We start from the raw sequence: 25,736 nt of genomic DNA, 5'->3' as shown, positions 1-25,736 counted from the left end.
GCTGCGGCGGGGCACCCCTCCTTCGGCTTGCCTAGCGACCCCAAATGAGTGCAAGAAGAAAAGCAGGCTCCACACCTCACTAAAGTGAGTTCTGCACTGAGGAGACAAATTCGTTTCTGGAAGGTTTGATTATACCTTAGAAATGAAAAAGTAAAAGTTCATGACACTTGGGCTTAGAGTTGATTAATGAGCCACAAGCACAGACAGACCTGGAATGTGTTGGATAGGCCGGTTGGAATTTGTCCCCTCTCGGGCTTCTATTTTAGGGTTTGTTTACATGATGATGATTCAGAAACGAGGCCGCCTTCCCCAGTCAGTCAGAATCCTGCTCCGTCACGTTGTCTCGGTCCGGCAGGTGAGGTAGGAAGATGGCCAAGGAGAGAAGACCCCTCTCCTGGCAGCTGTGGCTCTGTTCCGCCAGCCAGCCAGGCTCGGGCTCCTGCTGTACGTGATGCTACTGGACCCTCCCATGCTCGGCTGCCTGGTCCAGCATGGACATCTAGGGGGCTGGTCAGTTCACTGGGGCGCAGCTAATGGCAGGTGTCCAAGCCACAGCAGCCAGGAAACGGGTTAGCAGGGATGTGCAGAGGCCCAGGCCGTAAGCACCAGAGGTAGTGGGTTGGGGTCCATGCATCTGGAACAGTCTAAAATAGATGGTACCCCGACCTGGAGTAGGCTCAGCCTACCTTAATTTTTTCTTTGATGATAAGAATCACTAGAGGTGAGAGGGTGTGCTTTTTCAATCACCGGGACCCTTCTACAGAAATTCTGACTCAATGGAGTGCAGTGAGTTTCTTTATTTCTAACCAGCTTCCTTGTGTTACTGTGTTACTTGTGTTACAGCTTCCTTGTGTTCCTTGTGACGACACCTTGAGGGACAAGGGCACAGAGCGCCTTTACACTCTAGGTTCTATGATAGGTTCATGTCACGGGGACAACTCTGGTTTGTGCCATACATAGTGTGGAGAGAAGTTAGGCACCTACATTCCTGTGGGACCTATTCTATGGCGACCTTACTTTTTAAAAAAGATTTCATTTATTTACTTTTAGAGAGAGGGGGAGGGAGGGAGAAAGAGAAGGAGAGAAACATTGGTTGCCTCTCATGTGACCCCTACTGGGGACCTGGCCCACAACCCAGGAATGTGCCTTGACTGGGAATCAAATCGATGACCCTTTGGTTCACAGGTTGGCATTCGATCCACGGAGCCACATCTGCCAGTGCAGACCTAACTTTTTTACAAAAAGATATCTCATTTAATTCTTTCCACACTCAACCCTGGGATTGTCTCATTATCCCTGCCGTACAGGAAACCAATGTGCGGGTCAGAGGTTTGGTAACTTGTCTGAGGTTGAATAATTAACATGTAAAGGATCTGGCACCCAAACCAACATCACACTTGTCCAATGCATATTAATAAGTTAACTAATTCATTAGTCCTGACAAGAATTATTAAATATATCTATGAATTAAGCACCATCTGAGGAATTAGGGCATAGGTGAGTAACAAAGGCGAGGTGCTGGCCCCCACAGAGCTTGTCATTTAACAGAAAAGGTGCCACTTCAAAGAGAAATCACACCCCAGAGTGAAAGCAGCCCCCGGTGCTGCTGCGTCTCACTGCGTCCATCGTGGCCCCTCTGGCCCACGCCTCCCTCACCTCTTGCCTAGAGGACTGCAGTGGTCTTCTTGCCCCCTTGTCTGGGACTGTCTTACCCAGATCTTTACTTGACTGGCCCTTTCTTACTACTCAGGCTTCAGCTCCCGTGTGACCTGCTGCGGGAGGCAATGCTCTGCGTGTCAGGTGGGAGTGTGGACTCTGGCGCCTGGGCCTGCCTTCCAGCTCCTCTACCTGTCAGCTGTGGGACACAGGGCAAGTTACCTTCCTTCTCTGTGGCTCAGTTTCCTCGTCAGTGTAAGGGTCACAGCGGTGCCCACCCCATGGGGTTGCTGTATGGATAGATGAGCTACTACGCATGAAGCACCTAGAAGAGTGGCCATCACAGCATAGGCAGCGTGGAGGCTTCTGCTCCTGTTGCCCCCCGACCACCCTACCTAATTGTGGGGCACCCCTTATAGTCACGTGCATCACACCACCCTGCCTCATTTTCCTCATAGTCCTTGTCACCAAAGCGCCCCTTTGTTTACTGGCATGTTGTCTGTCTCTCCACCTCCGGAAGCGAACCAAGGGACCTGAGCATTACCTGTACTCCATGTGTCCCCAGGTCCTGACGCCGAGCCTGGCACACAGCAGGTTCTCAATAACTCCTCAGGAAGGGAAAGAGTAAATAACCTGAGGCTGGGGTTCTATGGGAGAACACAGTCGTGGTCTCTGGCCGAGGCCAGGCCGTCAGGAATGGTTGCCTTCTACCGAGAATAACTTTGCCCCAACTATGGACTAAACCCCAACACAAAAGCCGCAGCCTCTGCCATTAAGAACAGATGATGGAGAGAAAAGACAGCCTTTGTCGGCCTCTGTCGGCCCCTGCTAAGCCCTTCCACGAGTAGGATGCGCCTTCTCAGAAAATCTTTAGGGGCTTTAAGCCCAGAAGTCACAACTTGAAGAACATCTAGTTACTGAAGGTGAGCCAACAGTCTGTCTTGGATCGTGTCGGTCTGTGTCATACCCTTGACATTATACTTAAACATGGGTTTTTATATTTAATAAACAAAAGGGCCCTGAGAGACTCTCTGGAACCTTCTGCTAACATTAATCATCTTCCTGAACACATGCTGCTATTTGGACTGGGAATCTGGCCGCACTTTAGGGAGGGGTGGGCAGGAGGAGAAGCCCCTGTACACCCAACTAGAATTGCCAATCCATTCTTCAACTTTTTCACAGAAGATGACAGAATGAGCCAGAAGCATGGCTTTTGCTGAGCTCTTCTTTCACAGTCTGTCAGAAACTTGAGTTTCCCCCCAAAAATAAGCTACATGTTGGGGTCTGCCTCACCCTCGGCTGCTAGGAATGTGAAATCAGGAGAGCCAAGAATCTTGTTGTCCCCAGTCTGCAAATGCCTTTCTCACCCACTTGCTGATTCCTGAAATCCTAACAGCAACGTGCTTTGGAAAAAGCACGTATCTTTGGAAGGGGAAATCTGTTACTGAAATTCAGTCTAAGAGGTAAGAAGTTGGCCTCAGACCTTTCAGGGTAAAAGAATTGACAGGGAGAAGGCAGCGGGCACAGGATGGGAGACACGCGGAGAGAGGTCGTGGGAAACGAGGAAGAGGGCAGTGCAGCAGTCAGCTATCTCTGCGGTAATGCTGCGCAGCAAATCATGCAAAACTCAGTGACATATGCTGAGCGCTTATTCCCTGCTCAAGTGTCCATTGGGCTCAGCTGCTGCTCTGTGCTAGGCTCTGCTGGCCTTGGTTCTAAGTGGTGGGTAAGGTGCTCAATCTGCTTCATGTGTCTCTCATCCTTTATGGACCAGCTGTGAAGTGAGGAGTGATGGAACCATTTAATGCCTCTTCAGTCCTGGGCTCACAACTTGTTCCCTATCACATCAGCCCCCTACCCCTCTAAATTATTTTGGCCAAAGAAGTCACAGTCCATCTTAATCTCTCTGGAGCAGGAAAGCACATGCTTCCCATGGGGAAGCACTGGTGGCAAGGGGAAGGGTGCTTGCTAAGTGATAATGGAATCTTCCACAGGCAGCCCGGGTATCAAAGGCCCTCTTCACCAACCTCACAGGGTCCCTCCCATTGAACTACTCCCTTTTGGCTTTATTGGGTCCTCACAGAATTAGGACAATGAATCCCAAATGGGGACTGGGGTCTTTAGGTCATGTCACACTCTCACGCACCATCATTTTGTTCTGTGAAGGATTTCCCATCACTTGTCCTAAATTTCGGGGCTCCAGGCCCTACTCTTTTCCTTTGGGCCAAAATCGATCAGATTCCACTTCCCTCTCTGGACCTTTATATTCTTGTTTCGGATACCAAGATGGTGGAGGGCCAGCATCCTGCTCGGGATAAAAACCCAGCCATTGTCCAGGGTACCTGAGTTTCTCAAAATTCCCTTTGCAAAAACAAGGGGGCAAGGAGCTCAAATTTCAGACTCACCTTAAAGGGATTATCTTTCCCATAGGAAATTCAATATCAGTGTTTATTTTCATAGTTAATCAGTGTATTTTGTCATGGCCCAGCTTAAAATAAGAAATTGACAGATCAGAACTGACAAGGGCAGACCTAAACACATTTCCCATTTGCTCTGCAGCGGGCATGCGCAGAGCCTCTCACCATTGGCTTTGATCTTGGTTTGCTGGCAGCCGGGCTCCCACCTAGGGAAACAAAGGAACAGGACCAGCAAGGGCTGCGGGACAGCAGCATTTTTCTTCCTCTGGTCCTGCTGTTTCCTGATTACAGTGGACAATAGCGGAGTGCCTGCTGCCCGACTCGGATGCTAGTGAATCAGCAGGACCCCATTCACACTATGAAAAACTCACCCCGGGAAACCTGCTGAGAGGTGCCTGCCAGGGGAGGGGCTGCTGGCCTGACCTCCTCGCTCCCCAGGGCAGCTGGGCAGCTGCTGCCCGGATCCATCCACTCGTGCATCACGTGGGCACTGGCTGAGAAGGGAGGGAGAGGGAGTGTTTACCATTAAGTCATGAGCGTAGGGAAGGAGCCTCAGAACCAAGAATTAGCAGCACGGCCTTCCCAGTTTTATGGGCAATGAAGCCCTGGTGAGTCCACTTTCAAAGGATGGGGGAGGGGTTAGGGAAAGGATAGAACTGTCGCATGGAATTCGTCTCCATCTGGGCTTTTGTTCAAGTGACTTGGGGGCTGGTTGGTGCCATGGGTACCTACCTTGGGCAAACCCTGGGCGGAGGCCCCTGGAGAAGATCAAGAAAGAGCACCAGGCCTGTACCCCTCCCCCCCACCCCGGGCTTTGGCCCTACAGCAGGAGACAGGAGCAGCACCGAGCAAGGCTGACAAGTGCAAAGCAATGTGGTCGGGTGGTGGTGGGTCCACGTGTGATTGAAGCCAATAAATATTTATTGAGCATCTATTGTGTGCACTTTACTCTTTATGGAGCTTTCCAGAAGCCAAAGGAACGATTCCAACCGAGACTCACTGGTGAACAAGGTTAGCTGACCCCTTTGAGTGCCTTTGATGGGGTAAGTGACCTCCTTTACTCTTCACTTCCCTCCCAGGTGGACACTGGCCTCCTGCTCCCCTCCCCCACCCCCTGGTCTCATTGACAAGAGTACTGAGGCCTAGAGGGGTTGTTCACTTGCCCAAGGGCTCATGGCTAGCCCTCCGGAAGGATCCGAAATGAACCTGGATGGCCTTGCTTGTGGTTGCCCCATGACACCGTGCCACCTTCCTGCTTGTTCGCACAGAAATGTGCTCCAAATTACCTAGGATGTGCTAAATTAGCCAGCGTAGCTCTCCCTGATAATTCCACAATTCCTTCATTTATTCCATAAAGCCTGTGGAAAATTCTTTTCCCTACCTGGACCCCTTTACTCCTTGTTCAGTCCCAGCCTGTAACTCAGTTGCCCCCTAATGGCTCACAGGTAGGGGGCTGAGGGGTAAGAGCTGCTGCCCCATAAATTTTTGTCTTGGGAAACAGGGAGCCAAACCTTCTAAAGTACAGAAAGTTCCAGAACAGAGATTCTGAAAGTGCATCCCATGAACCACCTGCGGAAACACCACCTGCGGAGTTTGTTAGTACTGCGTGGTCCCGAGACCCGCACCGGGCTCTAGGGATGAGGCCGGAACCTGTATTAAAGTCTTCCCACGCTCTCCTGCAAACTGATGTTTGAGAACAAGGTTTCACTTCCTTTTACTTCTCACCAGGAAATCCCTGGGGGAGTTGGCCTATTTGTCTAGTTATAAGAACCTACACTTTCAAAGGGCAGGGTGGAGTGGTATCCGGGAGCTTTGAATGGCAAATGTCAAGTCCTAGTGTACGTGTGAGCGTGACCTGAGACTGTGTTTTCCTTCCATAGGCACAGGTGGAGCTTCCTCAGTCGCTGGAAGCTGGCCTCCCCGCTCGCTCACGCTTCTCATGTGCCAATGCGTGGTGACCTGTCCCCTGGCTGGCAGCACTTCTTGCACCAAATTTAGAGAATTTGACAGAAGAGGACACCTGCTTGAGTCCCTACAGGGGACTCATTTCCCCATCGGCGACATTCCTTGGTGAGGCCCATTCCTGAGCCTTACTGACTTGTCCCTCTTCTGAAGGGTGCAACGGATACATGCACGCTCTGCCTCCACGGGAGATGCGGCCGGAGGCAGGTCTCTCACACGCTGAGTCCAGACTGTGCAGTGAGGTTAATAAAACCTGCCTCAAGGAGCCGTGGGACAGGGAAGAGACATGCACGTCTGCAAGCGCATTCTGACGAGGCTGGGGACCAGAGGGACGGTGCCTTTTATGAGAACGCTGGGAGAGACGGGCCACTACTTCACAAAGAGCTGTGAAATCTGGCGACTGAAAACTCTATGTTGTTGTTATGGGTGGAATTGTGTACCCCCAAAATTCGTATGTGAAGTCATAACACCCTTGTACCTCAGAATGTGACTTGTTTGGAGATGGGGTCATTGCAGACCTAATTAGTTCAAACCAGGTCATGTGAAGATACATGCAGAGATGGGGTAATGAGTCTATGAGCCAAGGAATGCCAGATGCCACCAGCAAGCCGCCGGGAGCCCAGAGAGGCCTGGAGCACACTCCTCACAGCCCTAGGGAGGAACCAACCCTGCTGACGCTGTGTTTTCTTACAGTTCTGGACTTCCAGCCTCCAGCACTGTAGGAGAATAAAGTTCTGTTGCTGAAGCCTCTGCATTTGTGGTGCGTTGTTACCAATGAACACAGCCATTGCTCTAAAGCGCCAGCGTCTCTGTCCCCAGGGGTCTGCCAGCGGGGCTGTAGTGGAGATGGTGCAGGCCCCCAGGCGACCCCGGAGAAAGGACGCTGTGCTCTCTCCACCCAAACCAAGTGGAGCCTGGTTGAAAACAGTATTTCAGGTGACATTAGAGTAACAGAAATGTCTCCACAGGGTAGGCTGAGGAGCATATTCAGACGAGGTGGGCCTGAGTGGTATGTTTATGGTATTTCAGCTTCAGATCCATTCTCCATTCCTTCTGCTGGGGCCACCGCCTTCCCATCAGCCTTTCACGTCTGTGCATGAGTCTCAGCCCCCAGAACTCAGCACCTTGCCTGCCAGCACTGCCCTTGTGAGTATCCAGAGCCATGGAGCCTGGTCACACTCTGTGTCCCCCTCACAGCAGCCTTGGCAGGGTGGCAGATGTTGCAGGGGAGAAACACTGTGGTAGACAGAACGGCCCGAGAAGAGGGCCACGTCCTAATCCCCAGAACCTGTGGGTGCTTTACCATTACCCAGGTGGACCAGCGTAATCCCCGGGGCCTTGTAGGCGGAGACCGGAGGGTCAGTCAGAGAAGGAGCTGGGGTGGTGCAAGCAGAGGGACGGAGAGGGGTGGGGGTGAGGGAGAAAGGGACAGGGAAAAGGAGAGGGAGGAAGGAAGAGATGCGGAGGGGCCAGGGAGAGCAGGAGGGGTGGAGACCGACTTGAAGATGCTGTACTGCTCTCCTTGAAGATGAAAAGGACAGGAGGCCTCAAGGACCTGGAAAAGGTAAGAAATGGGTTCTCCCGTAAGATGTCCAGAAGGAACTCTGTCCCTCTAACACCTTGGATTTAGCTCAGGGAGATGCATTTCAGACTTCTGGCCTCCAGAACTGTGAGATAACACATTCGTGTTGTTTTAAGCAAAAGAAACACAACTGGGATCTTTGACTTGGCTCTGAGTGGGGACTTGGCAGGGACGGTGGCAGTCTCTCCTGACCCACATGCAGAGGCGGTCCGTCCTTTCCTTCTTCGGCAAGAGGCTCCGGGCCTGCTCTGAGCAAGCCCCGCCGTCCTGTGTGGGCTGCTCTGGATCATATTGGCTTTCTCGCCTCTCAGTCTGTTTCCTGACCTTCCTCCCCTGCCCCAGCAGCACCTGCCCCACTGAGCCCCTGGATGCGGCTGTCAGATTCAGCAAATAATATAACGTCACACAGGACATGCTCTGCGAAAACATTACTCGTTGCTCACCTGAAATGCAAACCTCAGTGGCATCTTGCACTGTATCTGGCAGCCCTACGCCTGGAAGGCTCCCAGGGCAACACCTGCAGAACTAGGTCTTGGGAGCTGCTGGCCCAAGTTTTTCAGCGAAAACCCCCTTAGTGTTCTCACCTGCCCATCTCGTGTATTTGCTCCCTGATTGTTTTCTTATTGAGGGACGGAATTAGAGAGAAAGACGAAAGCAGCTGAGGGGCACGAGATGGAGGAGCAGGTGGGAGGACTTCGCGTGTATTTTCAGTTCCTGCTGGCAATGGTGGAAGGGCAGGGGCATCCTGAGGTTCTGTCTTCTCTGAGCAGCTGGAGTTGATTTCAGGTCTTAGGAGTGACAGTGGCCTCCTGAGCCCTGCACCCTTCGGGGAGGGGAGGTGTCAGCTAGGGCTGCATAATACAATATCCCAGACTAGGGGGCTTCAACAGCAAATTGGTTTTCCACAGTTCTGCAGGCTGCAGGTTCAGGGTCAAGGTGCTGCAGGGCTGGTTTCCTCTGAGGCTTCTCCTTGGCTTGCTGATGGTCACCCTCTCGCTGCCTCTTCCCACAGTCATCTCTCTGTGCGTCCATTTCCTCCTCTGATAAGGACACTTGCTGCACTGGATCAGGGCCCACTTGAAGGCCCCATTTTAACTTAATCACCTCTTTAGAGGACCTCTCTCCTAATGCAGTCACATTCTGAAGTACTGGCGGGTAGAATGTCAGCATAGGAATTTTAGGGAGACACAATTCGTAGCCTGAGCCGTGTTGGACCTACTGTCCCAGGGGACCCTCCCAGCCAGATGCTGAGGTCTGTGAAGAAGGTTCATGTGTTCCTCCCAGGGCCTCCAGCAGACTGCGGGGCTCCTTCCTGTCCATGCAATACACGTGAGCTGTATAAACTAGTTGTATGAACTGAGGCCCTGGCTGCACAAAATCTGGCAAGGGCCCCGTGGGCATTGCTGACAGGCTGAGCTGATGTCATTACATCAGGGCTGAGGACCCAGAATGGTGGGAGTTCGGGGTAGACCTTGTTGCCGTGGTTTCTCCTTGGGGCGGGGCTTGGAATCTATGAAGTCACAGACCTTTAATGCAGAGGCAGAGCCCAGCTGGGGTCTTTATTTTGTTCAGTTGGAAGTACTGGAAAACCCCAGTCATCCCAGATGGTTTTAGGGTCCTAGCCATGACTGCTTGGACAGGCCAGTCTGGAAGAGGCTGACTCTCCAGGTGGGGCAGGGAGTGATTCGGGTTGTAGGAGAGGCCACCCCCAGCTCCCGCTGGCCCTGGCTGGGCTGCTGCCGTGCTGGCTGCAGCCCACACAGGGGGAGTCTGGTGGGATGTGCCTGAATGATGCATGAGGGTGCTTGTAATTGAGAGCCTAACAGACAGTGATCAAAACCAAGGGCACAGCAAGTCTGGAAATGAAAGTCCTGCATTCGTGAGGCCAAGCTTAATTGAAGTTCCTCGTTAGTCCTGATGGAAAACAGGCTGATACTGCAGGATCACAGATTATTGGTCCTGGAATGGAGCTAATAAGTAAGTGGTTTCTAAACCATGTTGTGGAGAACCCAAGGGATTCCACAAAGACATCAAGGAACTGTTTCATAGCCCCCTCCTCGTCCTTCAACTTGACAACTATTCTATTATCTCTTTCCTATTTTAGGCTTCCATACAAAATTGCTTGGGCGGGCAGGGAGGAGGTTTCTCTGTTATAACTTGGAAATAATCTAGTCCAAATACTTTATTTTATAGATGAGGGAGTCACTCATCAAACATGTTTTGAAAACCTTCATGTATAACGCTCTGTGCTACACTTTGGGGTTATTTGTTATTGAATATAGCAAAACTGGCCAATAAACCCAGAAACCTGGAGCAGGCTTCTTCCAGGTCATTGGTGTCTTAGTCCATTTGGGCTGCTGTAACAGACATGCCGTAGGCTAGGGCACAAGGCCCCGGGGCCAAACCCGGCCCTCCACGTTGTTTTATCCAGCCCGGCACCTTGTGTCTACCCGGCAGCAGCCTGAGCTCCTTGCCCCTAGTTAAGAAGGAGTTACATTTATACAATCCTAAAGTTACATCGGCCCTTTGAAGGCAACCTCGAGGCTGATGTGGCCCCCCTTGAAAATGAGTTTGACACCCCTGGGCCAGGTGGTCAAAACAACAGATGTTTACTTCTCACTTAGCTGAGAAGTGCAAGGTCAGGGCACCGACAGATTTGGTGTCTAGTCTGAACCTGCTTCCTGGGTCATTATAAATGCCCGTCATCCCACTGTGCCCTCACATGGGAGAGTGGGTGCAGGAGCTCTGTGGGGTCTGTTTTACAAGGGCACTAACCCCATTCATGAGGGCTCTGCTCTCATAATCCAATGACCCCTCAGAGACCCCAGCAGCAATCACATTGGGGGGTAGATTTAGCCCATGAATTTGGGGGGAAACAAATGATCTGTTTATAGCAATCGATAGAACCAGTGGTGTGTTAGCCTTGGCTTTTATTGGCTTGCAGGGGTCAATTGTTAAATTTTCCGGAAATTGGTAATAAATACGTAAAGTGCATCACTCACTATTTACTTTATGCTCTTGATGTTAATTGTATCGGCATGGTGGAATTACTAGAAAACAGTGTGCCAGCTGTGCATCTCGTCCAAGCTCCACATTCAATAATGTCCCACCGGTAACCTGAAATTGGCCATGGAGTAATTATACTACGGAAATCAGCACACTGCTACAGATGAAGGCTTTTTTAAAAAAAATGGAGGGTACATTGTTAAACATCACTGGCTAGAACTAGGATGTGAACTTATCCCTAAACCAAAAATTAACAAAAGGGAATGAGATTATGTCTAGCACAGATTCACCACGATTTATTCCTGCGAACTGGACTCCCCCCGGCTCCTCCCACCCCCCTGTTGCGTAAGTGGGCCTGTATTCTCTGCTCTCTGATGATTCTGAGAAATGAGATCTACCTTAATCATGTTGACAATTTGCCAAAGAGGTGAAAGCTTGTTGACTGATAGTATCTCTCGGCTTCCCAGTGAGGTGGCAACGTGTGCTTTCTAAAAATAAACCTGGGGATGGCAGCATCCAGGGCACAAGTGGAGAAAGCCAGCTTTGAAATGCTCCTCAGCCAAGGAGCTCAGGGTGGGGTGGACTGGCTGTGGGGGGAGGGAGGATGAGGAGACAGATTCCTCTTCCTTGGTGTCCTTAAAGAAAGGGAAATCACCAGCTATTGAGTACTTAGACCACTAACTGTCACCTAACCCTGATGGCAGGCCGCTGGCATTAGAAGGGGGCCCAATCCTGTCTCTGTCATTTACCAGCTACCTGACCTTGGACGTGTTACCAGTTCCTCTGAACCTTTACCTGCGAGATGTGGAAAACGATGCCTCTTTTGGAGAGTGAAATCGGAAACTGTATGTGGTAGACATTCATTCATGCTTCTGTGGGTGTCTGGCCACCTGCGGTCACTCGTGGCTTGCACAGCGCCTAAAATAGGCGTTCATAAGTGTTCCTACCCTCACCTAGGCCGATTCTGTTGCGGGTGTGAGTTCTATCCCTGCCTTTCAGCAGCGATGCAGCTGTAGGGATTCAGCAGTGTCCCTGGGATGAGCCCCCCTGGGGTTGCTCCAGGCAGCTGTGACCAAGAGCTGTCTGATTCCTCTGGGGCCCCTGGTAGGGGTGTCCTGGAAGTCACATGTCCTCAGAGGTGTTTATGTGCTTGGGTGTCAGGGGGCTCCTCTGATTGCAAAGTGGACGGGAAGCCGCTGGAATCACAGGAGGGTGTGGAATAATCAAAGGGCACAGCATCAGAGATGAAACAACGACCCCTCGGTTTGCACAGGGAAACAGATACCCAGAGAGGCGTGTCTGAAGCCACACAGCAAGTTAGTGACAGGGCTAAGATTGGGACACAGAGTTCCAGACTCGCAGTCCAGAGTATATCCATCCTCTTGCCCCTCAGAGGAGATGACTGTGGCCAGTGAACTGGAGGCAGGACCGCGTACAGCATGGAGGATGGGAAACAGTGTGGCTGCCGGGTCAGCCCCACCCTTTGCCAAGTGCCAGAGCACTCTCAGAGACAGATGCCTGTGGTTAGGATGGCGTGCCCTCCCCAAGGGACCAGGGAAGGACTGGCCTTGAGCGACTCCACTCAATTGTCTTCCTTCATTCCCTCCCTCCCCCGCCCCCTCACAGTCACTGCGCCTCTGTCATGTGCTCAATGATTTGTACTTGCCTGACCCCTCTTCCTGCGCAAGAGGGAGGACCTGAGAGTCGCCCCACCCCCCGGGCTGGGCTTCCAAGAGCTGGAGTGGGGTGTGGACTTGCGGGACGGGCCCCCGGCTGCGGGGGCTGGTTTAGGACACCTGGAATCTATGTTCCACTGGAGAGCGGTCAGGGAAATCGAGGGTCAGAGACATCCCATCCAAAAAAGCAGAGGGGCCTCCCCACGGGAGGACATGAGAGGCCGCCAGAGCAGGGCAGCAGTGGGCGGGGCAGCGGTGTGGGGGGAGGGCTGGGACAGCTTAGGGCCACGTGGCCTTTGATAACATCCACCGGCATCATGAGTGGGTGGGTACTTCAGCATGGATTAGAGGCAGGGTCACGGGGTCTTACTGATCTCCTAAAGGGAAAGGGGGCAGGGAGGAGCAAAGCAGAGGGATGCTATAGACCAGTGGTCCCCAACCCTCTACCCCCTTTTTATTGTTAAAAAACAGTGTGAACATTTACCATCTTGACCATTTTTAAGTGTACAGTCAGTAGTGCTAAGTGTCTTCCCTCTGTTGTGCGCCAGGTCTCTAGAATTGATCTCGCAACATGAAACTGTGCTCGTTAAATACTAACCCCCTCCTGCCGCCTCTGGACCATGGCAACCCCCTCTCCACTTTGTTCCATGGTCTTGATGACTTCAGGGATTTCCTAGGGACGGAATTGTGCAGTGTCTGTCCTTTTCCCTAACACCTTTTTATCTGTGTCGTACAATATCCCATTAGTAACATCTCCAGTTGTGCGCGCGCACACACACACACACACACACAGAGAAAAAGCAGAAGGAGAAGTGGCTGCAAATACTCACGCAGCCGAATCTTCAGTGGGGACACATACAGAGTTGGAAAAAGCCCTCCAGAAATTCTGATACTGCCCGCTTCTCCCGAGAACATGTCCTCCTTGCTGAGAATCACCACTGTGGATGGAAAGAGGGTCCCGCAAAAGCACAGGAGGCAGAGAGAAGGCAAGCACAAGATTTATTGAGTGTTCACAGTGTGCAAACTACTGGGTAAACCCTGGAGGGAAACGCAGTGGAGGTTTCAGAGCTACCGTCGTCATGAAGATTACAGGGTAAGGGAAGGAGGGCACACGTTAAGTGCACACAGACATGTGTGACCGACCACACAGCTGCATGCACTGTACATTCATCGCTGCATGTATGCAGGGAGCGATGGCCGTGGTGACTAGGGCACGTGAGGCCACTGGGACGCGAGGTTTACAAAGATCAAAGATGCATTCAAGTCGTAACTTACCACTCTGCTGATGGGCTGGAGCTACCAGAAGACACTAGAGAATACCAGAAACTTGGTGACTCTATTTTCTTAACTCTGCTGGTCATTTCATTTCAAATTCAAATTGGCAATCCACTTTGGCATGAAATAAAGGCAGCTAACTCAACAAAATCCTGGAATGTTTTAATACATGTTAAAATACTAAAATACTTTAACATTTTTTCTGAGAGAGTAAAATTAGCCTGTTGATAGTACCGTTCCCAAAGGTCAGGCACAGATTCTAAAAGTTAATTTCAGCTTTCTTTGTTTTTTTTAAAAAAGCTTCCATTATGTAAAAGACTTTCCAAGAAATTTAGTGAAGAGAGGTGTTATACTGGTCTGTTTCTGGGAAATCTTGTTTATATTTTTATGTGATTCAAAAATTATTTTATGGGAATGTATTTACTGCATGGGCCATTGGTACTCATGCTAAAAATTAATCTGTTGTTTATCTGCAGTTAGAATTTAACCAGGTATCTTGTATTTTTATCTGCTAAATCTGACAACTTATTCTTCGGTTATTCCATCTTTGCAGCTTTGGAACTTACAGAAGTTCCTGAGAATGCAATGGGGAGGGCGGCTAATTTATCTTTATTTATATGTTAACAGTGTCAGAAGGGAGAGCTCCTTCTTTTAGCAGAAAAATTTTGTAAGACTTGCTCAAATATTGGGGACATTTTCAATTTCTCTTACCTTTTATCATTATCTTTTAGCAGCGCACATTTTAGTCAGTTGAATTTTTACTCTGAAATCTTTGAGATGACTGGTTATAAGTATCAACATTATATTGCAGTCCGAGGAATAGAAAGACTAACATCGGACTTGAAAAGTCTCCTATAGTAAATAGTCATGTCTTCAAATTTCTTGTCCATTGGTATGTGACCATCCTCCCCACAAAAACAAACGGTAACACTCATCTTCTTAAATTATGCAGCGTCCCTTCCCCCATTCATCATCGCTTCCGGCCAGCCTTCTCTCCTTTCTCTCTTCCGCACTGGTTTTTTCCTATAATTGAGACCGCTGGCCAGGCCTGGTCATGGACGGTTATGGCCCCATGGAAACAAGAACAAGCAAAGCTCACTTGCCAGATGCTCAGAGCCATGGAAGCTACAGCTTACTTCGTGGGGGTTTTGTTTGTTGGTTTATTTTTTTTTACTTCCTGCACCGGCATGTAAACTTGTTCTATGTCTGTGTTAATTTATTTCAGCAGACAGGACAATGGTGCCCACCCCCCGCCCCCGAGAGAGAAGTACTGTTATAGACTGGATTGACGCATTCTATTCTAGAAGTGCATTTCTTATTAGCTAAATGTGTAGCTTACATCTTATTTTAAATTGAGATTTCTTATTGGAGGAGAGAGATTTCAACACTAATTTTGCAAAGAAAAGTTCACATGAAACTTCAACTGTTGTAAAGAAATATAAAAGTATAACACTGTCGAATTCCAACATCCACTCACTTTTCTTTTTTTTTTTAACACACCAAAGAATATATATGGAAGGTATATATGTTCAGTTTACACATGCATGTAAAATCAATACAATTATTGGCAAGGACATAGATTGTATTTAAAGGCATAGACTTCTTTGACATTCAAAAGCTATTCTGTTGAGCCCAGATATGCCAGTTTCTGTTCTGGGCCCGACTACACACACTCCCGCCCTTAGCCAGGTATGCACGGGCTACAACTCTCCTTTGTACCTGGAGGTCTTTCTGGAAAAGAGGAAGTGCCGGATGAGTATGAAAAATTAACTTGAGGCAAAGAAGCCATGGGGTTTAATATCACCATGTAAAAGTGGAGTTAAGAAATAGATATCATTAAAGTAGAAAAAAAAATTTCTATGCACCTTCTGGCAGTTACTATTCCTTATACAGTAGTAGGGTACCATTTGATCCAGCTATTTGCCTTATATTCTCTGTAATTTTTAGAAATATAAATTCCAAATTCTGCCATTGAGACAGTTTCTTTTGCTATTCTGATGCCGGCATACACACCTGTCTCTGAATGCCCTGGACCGATCCCAAGAAGATAAAAGTCAAGCTGTGGTCTCACTACAGAAAGAGCCAGAAGAGGGCCTGTTTCCTCTTCCCTTTTGTGGCATGGTGAGGGGGTGACTATAGAACATACATGAGTGATAGACCCCCCGGGGGCAAAGCAGCCCACAGCTCAGCAGGAGCAGAGCACGAACGCGAGTCACTATGGATGGAGGGAGAGCCCCTTGGAGAGTCTAGAATCTGCTAAAGCTAAGTTCCACGTCCCCAATGGGGCATGTGCTTGGCAATTACATCTGCATCATGAACCCTCTTGGACTCCTGTCACTGGCCTGCTGAGGTTTGCCTGATGGTGGAGGCTATTGAAAATGTCCTACCTTGAACTGCCTGGATACCAGATCATGGCCCCATCCCAGCAGTGCTGCCTTGGACCCGGATGAAGGATGAAATGCAGACAGTGAAGAGTTCGCACTGCAAATGAAGCCTTTTTCTCCGTCACGTCCCACCTCTTGTTCTTCCTCCTCCTTCCTCCCACCCTGCAGGGCGGCGCCAGCTCACGGGGCCGGGGCAGACGCACCCACGTGGCTGTACGAGTACCTGGACAGTGAGGCCTCGGTGGTCCGGCCATCCTCCTCCTCCCCAGCCTCTGCTCTGGCGCCTGGCCGGCCCGGGGGGCGGCAGCAGGGGAAGGTAGCCATGAAGCCCAGGCGGAACCGTTTGTTCATGAAGCAGTAGATGATGGGGTTGACGCAGGATGACGTGTAGGAGAGCAGGAGGATGAAGGAAATGGGGGTCCCCGACAGGTGGCGCTCGGCGGAGGCGGTGTCGTAGGCTCGCCAGGCGTTGGCACTGAAGATGGGCATCCAACACAGGAAGAAGAGGACCACGATGACCATGAGCATACGTATCACCCGCTTCTTGGCCATCAGGTTGGCCGCGGAACTGCTGCTCCGGATGCGGCTGACCCTGCCACAGCTGCTTCCGGAGAGCCGCTGCAACTCGAGGATCCGCGCATGCGCCCGCGCGGGCTTGGCCTTCTGAAGGTAACACCCGTCGCCGTCCTCGTATTGGCCACTGCTGCCGCGGCTCGCTGTCCTTTCTGCATGGACAAGTGACATCACATACTGTTCAGGATGGGTCGGACTGGACAGGAGGCACGGAGCACCACCCCTCCCTCAAGGGGGCCGATCCAAACTTGCTGCAATTCGGTATCTGACCTATATACTACTATTTCCTACAAGTGAAAAGCTACTTATGGAAAGCATTATGCTAAGTGAAATAAGCCAGACAGTAGAAGACAAATACCATATGATCTCACCTATAAGTGGAACGTAATCAACCAAATAAACGAGCAAGCAAAATATAACCAGAGACATTAAAATAAAGAATAAATTGACAGTAACCAGACGGGAAGGGGGAGGGGATAACGGGGGAAAAAGGGGAGGGGTCATCAAGGAACATGTATAAAGGACCCCCAAAGGGAGGTAGGATTGAGGGTAGGAGGTGGGGATGGATGGGACGGGGGGTGGGGGGGGGGTGGGGGGGTAATGGAGACAACTGTACTTGAACAATAATTAAAAAAAAAGAAAAGCTACTTAAAACCAAAAATAAACCTAACAAAATGGTAGATATCCGTATGCCATGCATCATATGCTACCCAGCATTTTATATCTATGTAGATTGTAAGGATAAAAAGTGATTAAGGAGTGAATGTTCACACGCGTTTCCCTCCCCCCTCCCCACCCCCACCTTCCCAGCGGAAAGTTTGCTGCTCACTCGTTCAGCGTCCAGACCTCCTTTCCTCTGAAGAACCAGGTAATGAACAAAAGTCAACCCCAAACAAAGGAGCTGCGGAGGCTAAGGTATGCGCAGGGCGAGAGGGAACTGGGAGGTGGAGTGAGAAAGGGAAGAAGTTGCGTCCGCAGAGGTGCGGGGGGAATTTTAGTGGGCAGCGGACTGGAGTGAAACAGGGCTGGGGGTCAGGCTTTGTGACAATTGCAGTGCGACAGTGGAGGGAGGAGACCGGCTTGCAGACGGGAGTTATAATTAGCTCGGGCTGCTGAAGGGGTCCATTTGAATACAACACCACAGAAAGTCTGGGACACGGGCCCTCGCTTCCAGCTGGGGGTCTGTGTGTAGCATCTCATTTTGTTCACTCGGCGCCCTCGTGAGAGGAGTGATCGCTCCACCGCACAGATATGCCTTATGACACAGCCTGACAATCCTTTTGAAAGTCTCCAATATACTGTGGGTGTATCTAGTTAAGCTGCAGAAAACAAGCTGTTTGATCTTTTGGCATAAACAGACAGCTAAAAGATAGTTAGTTACCTCTAGAAGACTTCTGGCTAGCATCAAATTTTATTCCTTGGTAAAGTTCCAAAGAGATTAATCCATATGCCACCATCATCACGATTCCAGGAATAAGAAAGAGGATGAGTAACAGGAACGTGTGCCTAATAGAGTAAAGAGAAATCCAATAACCAGCAATCTACTATTTCAAACTCAGATGGGATGGAAGAAATAGGGTTCATCTCCATTGTAACTGGTCTGTGTAAACAGTGATCACTAGCACTTAATATCCTTGGAAATTTCATGCCATTCATTAGAAGTTACTTTTTTTTTCCCAAATAAAATCTCTTACAAAGGACTAGTTAGAAAAGTTTGGTATAATTCTATGCCTGAAACAAGTCTATATATAAAACTAATGACAGCTTAAAAAAGAATATGTGAATTTTATTTTAATAAAGCTGTTATGAAAAAAACCCACAAAAAAGAAAAACAAGAACTTACATTCACTGAGGACTTATTCAATGTGTTACACACTGGGGCAAGCATTTTATGTAGACAGTACTACATTTAACTCCCATAATGACCTTTGAGATAGGCAGTATTTCAAAGTGCCTACTTTACGGTTAAGGAAACTGAGATTAAAGAGACTTAAATAACTTGTCCAAAGTCACACAGCTGTGGCGAAGGTGGGCTTCAAACCCAAGAGCACAGGTTCTATGATTCTAGAACCTGTACTCGTAAGCACGTCAATATGCTCTTTGCTGACTTTGAGACAACAGAATAGTCCAAAGCACAGGTAGGAATGGTGACCAGCCTCCTTGGGCATGCAAAAGACAGCATTCTAGATGTTTCTGACACATGGGCACAGTGGCATGCTCCCTCCAGCGCCTGGTGGGGCAGAGCCATGCTGCCTCTAAACATCTGAATCCTGAAGCATCCCAGCCTCCTCTTTTATGAGTCCGGCCCCGAAACCCATCTGTGGTCTGGCATGTGTAAGGTCACACGATGAGGCCATGAAATTGTCAGAGGCTCACAGTGGCTGGGCCATTTCTCATTTCAACTGGACATGTTTTGATAAGATTCCTTTTCAACTCCCTTTCATTTGCAACATCATTCTCTGTGTGTATGTGTGTGTGTGTGTGTGTGTGTTACTGGGTTGAAATGAAAAAAAAAAAAAAAGGCAAAGATTATCTCAGTTTTGAGCCATTTTAAAATGTCTGGCTCCCTGCTTCTGAATCATGCTTGGAATGTAGTGACATAATACCCTGCATTTGTGCAGCCTTTTAAAAAGTATTTATGACATTTTTATACACACACTCTCATTGTAACCTTACAGCCACACGGTGAGGTAGATAAAAAGTATCTATATTATTAAACCCTTGTGTAGATAACCTCTCCCTCAGAGAGCTTATGTGAACTTGTCCAATGTCAGCCAGCACAGAAACAGGTATTCAATTCTTGCCTTTTTATTTCCAGTAAAGTGCTCTGTGTAAGTACTACGGCTGCAGCTCTGAGAAAACCCCCATGGGATCTAGGACTCACCCTCCATTTTCAATTCTTCGAGAATCACAGCCCCCCCAAATCATCCAGCCCGAACCCCCTACTCGATCCCCCAGAGACACACTGCATAGTGGGTAAGCTCTGTCTCTTCTAGGTTTGTGACTTTGAATACTTTATGTACCTCTCATGTCCCAATTTCCTCATCTGTAAAATGGGCACAATAATAGTGTCTATATTTTGAGAGGGTTAATTCAATGAACAGGTGTACGGCATTGAAAATAGAGCACTCTTAAGTGTCTGCTTTTACTGTTATCCTAGAAAGGGGTTAAAATGATTCTCCAAGTGTTTTCAGGAAACCGATCTCCCAGTGACTCCTGAGAATACATTCCAGTTTTTAATGAAAACTGCAAAATCGTATCAAGTTGTATCAAATGAATGAACACCAGGCAGCCTTACCAGGATTGCTGCATAACATCATTTGGCAGTAGGAAGCGGCACATATTCGCTGTCTGGTTGTTGTTTTTGGTAAAAGGCACCAAGTTGCTGTAAATTGGGTACGGAGTCATGATGGTAAAGGAGAGGCACCAGGTAGCCGCAATCACTTTCAAAGCGTGGGATTTCGTCTGCCAGACTCGGGACTGCAAGGGTTTGCAAATCGCGCCGTATCTCTCCAGAGATATGGCGACCAGATTAAAAGTGGATACACTCACCGAGGTGCCTGGGAAGGAACAAAGGAGTTGGTTTTGTAGGGTCTGAAACCCAAAGTTTATTTGCACATAAGCTTAAGCATATATGATCTGCACAGATTTGATGTTAAAAGGAAATTGCTCAGAGGGGAAAGCAATCTCATGTATGTATATTTAAATAAAATGGTTTATTCCCGGCTTTGTTCTAAAAAGGGTTTAAGAAAGCAGTTAAAGGAATATATTTGCCCATTTTCAGATAAGTATATTGAACTTGGATTACAACCCAACTTCTTCTTGTGCTGACTGTTCTCATTAATAAATAACCAAGTGGGTGAAATATATACCTACCCCACAGAGGAGACTCTGGAGTAACCCCCAGAAAAGCTCTGTTTGAGTATGATCTGCATAGTTAAGTTGACCTCATCACTCAGCTTCTCAAGGACTGTGACCCCAAAAGGTCACTGGGGTCTAAGCTAAGGCATTAACACTCTTTCTGAAAATTTCTAGTTCATACTGTTTGTAGAAGTGAAACTTCTGAATTTAAAATGTAGTTTGTTGAAAAAACACATAATAAACAAGATTGAAGAGGGAAACTCCACACTATAACTAAAGGTTTTCCTCTGGGTGGAGGACCAGGCCTTCCTCTCATTCTTCTTGCTTTGCTGTATTTGGTAGAGTGAGTACCAGCAGTGAGTAAGGCATCAAAGCATCTCATTTAAAATGAGGTACTGAGGTATAGGCCAAAAAGCTTAATTTTCCTTAACTTTTGTGTTCATGTGTGTCTCCTTATTGTAGTGTCTTATCCCCTTAAAACTCCCTTTAATTGTTCATCCATGAATTCTGCCAATTCTGATTCTATCTTACGATAATATTTTAAACCTAAGACTTCGTCTGAGTTTGGGAGCAGAAGTTCTTAGCCTGGGGCCTTACATGGATATAAATTAATTCTCTGAGACTATGTATAAAAATGCTCTTTTTTAGGGAGAATATCCATAGCATCTCATAGAGACATAAAGAACACTGTAATCCCAAAACCATTAAATATTGGGTTGGCCAAAAGTTCATTTGGTTTTTTCCATATGATAGCTCTAGTCGTGCTGAGTTGTCTTTCATCTGAAACAATTTTGTTAGATTGTATTGTGACAGCTGTCATATCAGCGTACATTTTAAAAAAGCCTTATAATTGGTGAATTTTTCTGCATCCACTTTACTCTTGAAGATGGAAGAAAACACACAACATTTTAGGCGTATTGTTTCATTATTTCAAGAAAGGTAAAAACGCAGCTGCCATGTGAAAAAAGATGTGTGCATTACATGGAGAAGGCGCTGTGACCGGTTGAACCTGTCAGAAGTGGTCTGCAAAGTTTCTCGGTACTATTGACATTTTGGCCAAATACTTCTTTGCTGTGGGGCTGTCTTATGCATGGGAAGGTGTTTAGCAGCACCCTGGGCCTCTACCCACTAGAAGCCAATTGTGGGAGATAGCCAACATACTCAAAATATCCAGATCAACAAAGTTACTGGTGAAAATGAAGAACGTGTCTTTTATTTTACGGAAAAAACATAACAGATGTTTTGGCCAACCCAATTAAAACTCGTGCTCTGACCCAGGATTTGTTGTGTTTCCCTGGACCTAAGGAGGTAATGACATTGACATTGGAGAATATAGCCCTTAACTCCTCAGAGTCAAGTCTGTATGGTGGGTCCACAGGAATTATAAACCCACCACCAGGCAAGCACCCCTTTTTCTGACTACATATTAGGAGTTTAATGAACGTTAACTATTAGCAGCAGCATTGAAAAGAACTCAAAATTAGGGGAAGAACTGCAATCACTGAAATTGGACTTCCAACAAAACCATTGCAATATTGCTAGCACTTTCAACATCGTCTTGCTTCTCATTTTAGCTATGTTTACAACCATTTTTTATTGAGGTGGAATTCACATAAAATTAACTGTTTTTATCATGAATAATTTTATGGCATTTAGCAAGTTTTAAATTTCCTTTCACGTATCCTGGCTTAAGAGTCTTAAATAATATTATCGCAAGGAATGGAGGGACCGTTCTTCAAGCCTGCAGTGCTCTGAAATGCTAGTTACCATCACTGCTCCATTGCTGGACAGTGATCCTTTTCCTTTGTAGTCTGTTTTTATTTTCAGAGGATGCGACATAGAGTGATACTTGCTTGGTTATTCTTTCATGGCACACAGGTCACAAATTCATCATCATTTTGTCAGTGCTGGCTCCTACTGCCTCAAGGGGGAGAAATAAAGGCTTTTAAAGCTTTCTCGTTGGTAAAGACTGCCCCAGCCCAACTCAGCTCTGCGTGCTTTACAAGCCTCAGTCAGAACAAATACCAGTCCCTCCTATTTCCCGCCTCTCCTCCTCCCAACTAGTCCTCAGAACAGGCAGGGGACAAGGCGATTTAGCAGGCAGAGGGGACCAAGGGACATGTTTTTGTTCCGCTTCAGGAGCGCCGAAGCAGCTGGTGAACTGAGGCAGTGTATTCATTCACCATGGTGTGCCTGCTGATCTGGGTTCAAATCCCAGCTCTGTGGCTTCCCACCTGTGGCTTCTTGGGCGCATTATGAGCCTCTCTGTGCTCTGTTCCCTCCTCAGGGAGATAGTGAAAAATAACTGTACTCAGGGTGTTTGGTCTATAAAATAAGATTGTGGAAGTACACAATCACTTAACATAACATCGGGTGCATAAAATATAAAAATATTAGCTCTTATGATTTTTATCATCACTATCATAATCACCATCATTTTGATTGGCATAGGCAGAGAGCCACATAGCCAGTCAGGGTCAACTTAGTGACCCCGCCGCCCCCATGAGCATATTTGACTCCCCTTCTCCGGGCCAAGGCCTGGAAAGTGAACCTGCAGCAGGGAGTCTAGACCTGGGATGACCACGCTTTGCAAACAGCCCCTGGTCCCTAGGAAAGTAGGGGCAACACCAGAAAGAACCCTCCTCCACCTCCCTCACCACCCCAAAGCCATGGCTCGGGTTGGGTAGAGCTCAGGATGCAATCAACAGCTTTCAGAAGGTGACAGAGCAACATGCATCTGTCTTTCTCTAACAGAAACAGGCCAAACAAACCTCTTCTGTGGTTTCTTATCAACTTATTCCGCTCTGAGAAACTGACCTCTGAAATGCACCCCTGGGGACTGGCTGCTCTGGGGACGGGTGAGGACTGAGCTGCCCTACAGCCAGCACCTGTGTCCTTGCCCACAGCCCCCACAGCCCCACGTTTTGTCTCTTACGCTCAGCAGGGCTCCTCCACCGAGGCTGTCGGGGGTTCAGGAAGGTCTGGGGTGAGCTCCGGAAATAGGCACCTGTGGCAACTCACCCATGAAGTAGGTGGTGGTTTTACAGACAGCGCTGCTGAAGATGAAATCCTTGAGCAGGTTGGGGATGAGGTTGAATGGCATGCAGAAGAGGCAGAGCATGAGGTCGCTGATGGCCAGGGACAGCAGGAAGATGTTGGTGACGGTCCTCATCCTCTTGTTCCGAATCAGCACCGTAATGACCAGCGTGTTCCCCAGCACACTCAGCAGAAATATCAAGGAATACAAGAGAATCTGCACAGCTGGCTGCCACTCTGCAAAGAGGAACAGGGACAGGACGGAGGGATGGAGGTTATGAGAGCAGAATGTTAAAACCTTCGCACGTGAAGCCAACAGCTCTTTCCTCTGATCCCCCCACAACCACACAGGGGTGTAATCCTTGAAGCCAGCTATTCCTGCTCAGATAATATACTGCAGAAACAAACTGGGGGGAGCGGTGATTCTATTGCTTCTAACCACTTTCTTAAGAACAAAGCTTCTCCAGTGAATAGGGTTTGCTTTCTTTCCCAGCTGCTAATCATTATTTAATCACTTCTTCACGCCGGGTTTGCCCCGAGTAAAGGTGACAGCTAGATAGTGAGCACCGTTTCTGCAGTGCTCATAAGTTGAAGCTTCCACACTTGCTTGTCCTGCCTTCTTGCTACACTTCAGCGTCTCCTCCCACAGCTTTTGTTCCCCCAAGTCCTGGACGTTGAGCCCCACTCTCCTGAGGGGACCGTGAGAATATTTGACTTGACTCTGCTTGTTGATCTCTTATCCAAACTTCTCAACAGATGACTTTATCCAGCCTCGTCTCACGAGGACATGGTTATATTTCCTCTATCAGCCTTGCCTTTGCTGATTTCTCCCTCCACTTAATAATTTTCTGAAATAAAATAACAGCCTCTGCCGCCTACCTTTGGACGGACGGGGCTGATCCAAGCAGAAAAGCGTCTCATTTTCGATGCCTAGTTCGCAGGGAGGAGTGAAGTTGCTTCCATTCACAAGAAGGCTGTCGACCACATCCATCCTTGCCTGCAGCTTTCCACCCAGTGCTGGCGAGCTGGCGGATTACTCACTGTCACTCATTCCTCTAATGACCAGAGCGTCTCCCAGACGCGACCTGCCATGGAAGGGGGGGGAGGCAGGGGTCTCCAGGTGTGGGCATTTGCAGCCATTCCTAAATGAGACTTGAGTTCACTGCTCTCCATCCAGCTGGGCAAGCATTTGCACTCCTGTCTTGGAAAAGGCAGCCGATGCAAGCCAAGCCCGCTCCACCTTCCAGGCCCACCCCTCCCATTCCTGGGCCAGCGGAGGGCCCTGAGCACAGTCTGACTGTGTTAACCCTTCCCAATGTGTTGCTGCTTTTACACGCACTTGCACACACACGTAGACACGCACAGGCAGGGACACAGGCACACACACTCCCCCAGTCCCTCTCGTCTCTGCATAGAAAGCTGTGACCATCCCAGACATAGGCAGAATGAGGCCCAAACTGGCTGTGTGAGACAGGAACAATTAACACGGTAACAGATATGATAATGCAGACCATCAGGACTAAAGGACACAGAGGGACTGCATTTCTACCTCCTTATATAAAAGCAATTAGTGCCTTTCTAGCCTTGGAAACATGCCCAGCAGTGTGCGTGCATATAACTGCCAGCTGGTCGTTAAGTTGTTACCAACCACGCTGTTATTTCTTGTGGTCTCTGCCCTTGTTAACTGAGAGGAAGGGGTGCTTTTGAATACAGGTTCCTGGGTCCTCATTACAAAAAAAGTTTGCAAGATTTCTCATTCATTTATTCATGGATTTTTTTGTTTATTTATTCCGCACATATTCACTGAGAGTCAACCATTTGCCAGGCATTTTTCTGGGCATGTAAGCGAATAACGAACAAGATTATTTCAGGTAGTGTTGAGCACTGGGAAGGAAGTCAAGCAGGAAGATGTGATGGAGAGAAATGGGTGGAGGGTGCTAATTTAGATGGAGTGGTCAAGAAAGGCCTCTTGGGGGGGCATGGTCTGAGACCCGGGTGACAAGGAGGAGGCTTGTAAAGGTCTGGAGAAAGTGTCTTCTAGGCAGGAGGGACAGTATTTTGGGCAGCGGTCACAGCAAGTGCAAAGGCCCTGAGGTGGGGAATGAGCTTGGCCTGTTTGAGGAAGGAATAGAAGTAGGAGTGAATGAGGGGCAAATGGTGGGAGGTGAGGTTAGAGAGGAGGATGGGGCCAGGGGCCTGTATGGTGTTTGAAAGCCCCTAAATGCCCATCATGCACAGGGGCCCCTCAGTTCAGACCTTGGGGAAAGCAGACAACTTAGAACCCCTGTTTTGGGCATCTGCTTGGCCG

General features: G+C 48.5%; 1 protein-coding gene across 1 annotated transcript; it reads right to left on the bottom strand.

Annotated features, from left to right (window-relative positions):
- Window positions 1-15,723: 15,723 nt before the first annotated feature.
- On the bottom strand, window positions 15,724-24,605 carry CCKAR (cholecystokinin A receptor). Its single transcript, XM_024573818.3, has 5 exons — window positions 24,308-24,605; window positions 23,414-23,665; window positions 19,830-20,091; window positions 17,913-18,037; window positions 15,724-16,683 (listed from the first exon to the last, which is right to left on the bottom strand). Exons 1-5 carry the CDS (start codon window positions 24,417-24,419, stop codon window positions 16,139-16,141), a joined length of 1,296 nt encoding a protein of 431 aa, XP_024429586.2. The 5' UTR covers window positions 24,420-24,605; the 3' UTR covers window positions 15,724-16,138.
- Window positions 24,606-25,736: the final 1,131 nt, after the last annotated feature.

Source organism: Desmodus rotundus, chromosome 4, assembly GCF_022682495.2.
Source record: "Desmodus rotundus isolate HL8 chromosome 4, HLdesRot8A.1, whole genome shotgun sequence".
Lineage (NCBI taxonomy): Eukaryota > Metazoa > Chordata > Mammalia > Chiroptera > Phyllostomidae > Desmodus > Desmodus rotundus.
The sequence above is the reverse complement of the archived record's forward strand: the minus strand, read 5'-3'. Positions and strand labels throughout refer to the sequence as shown.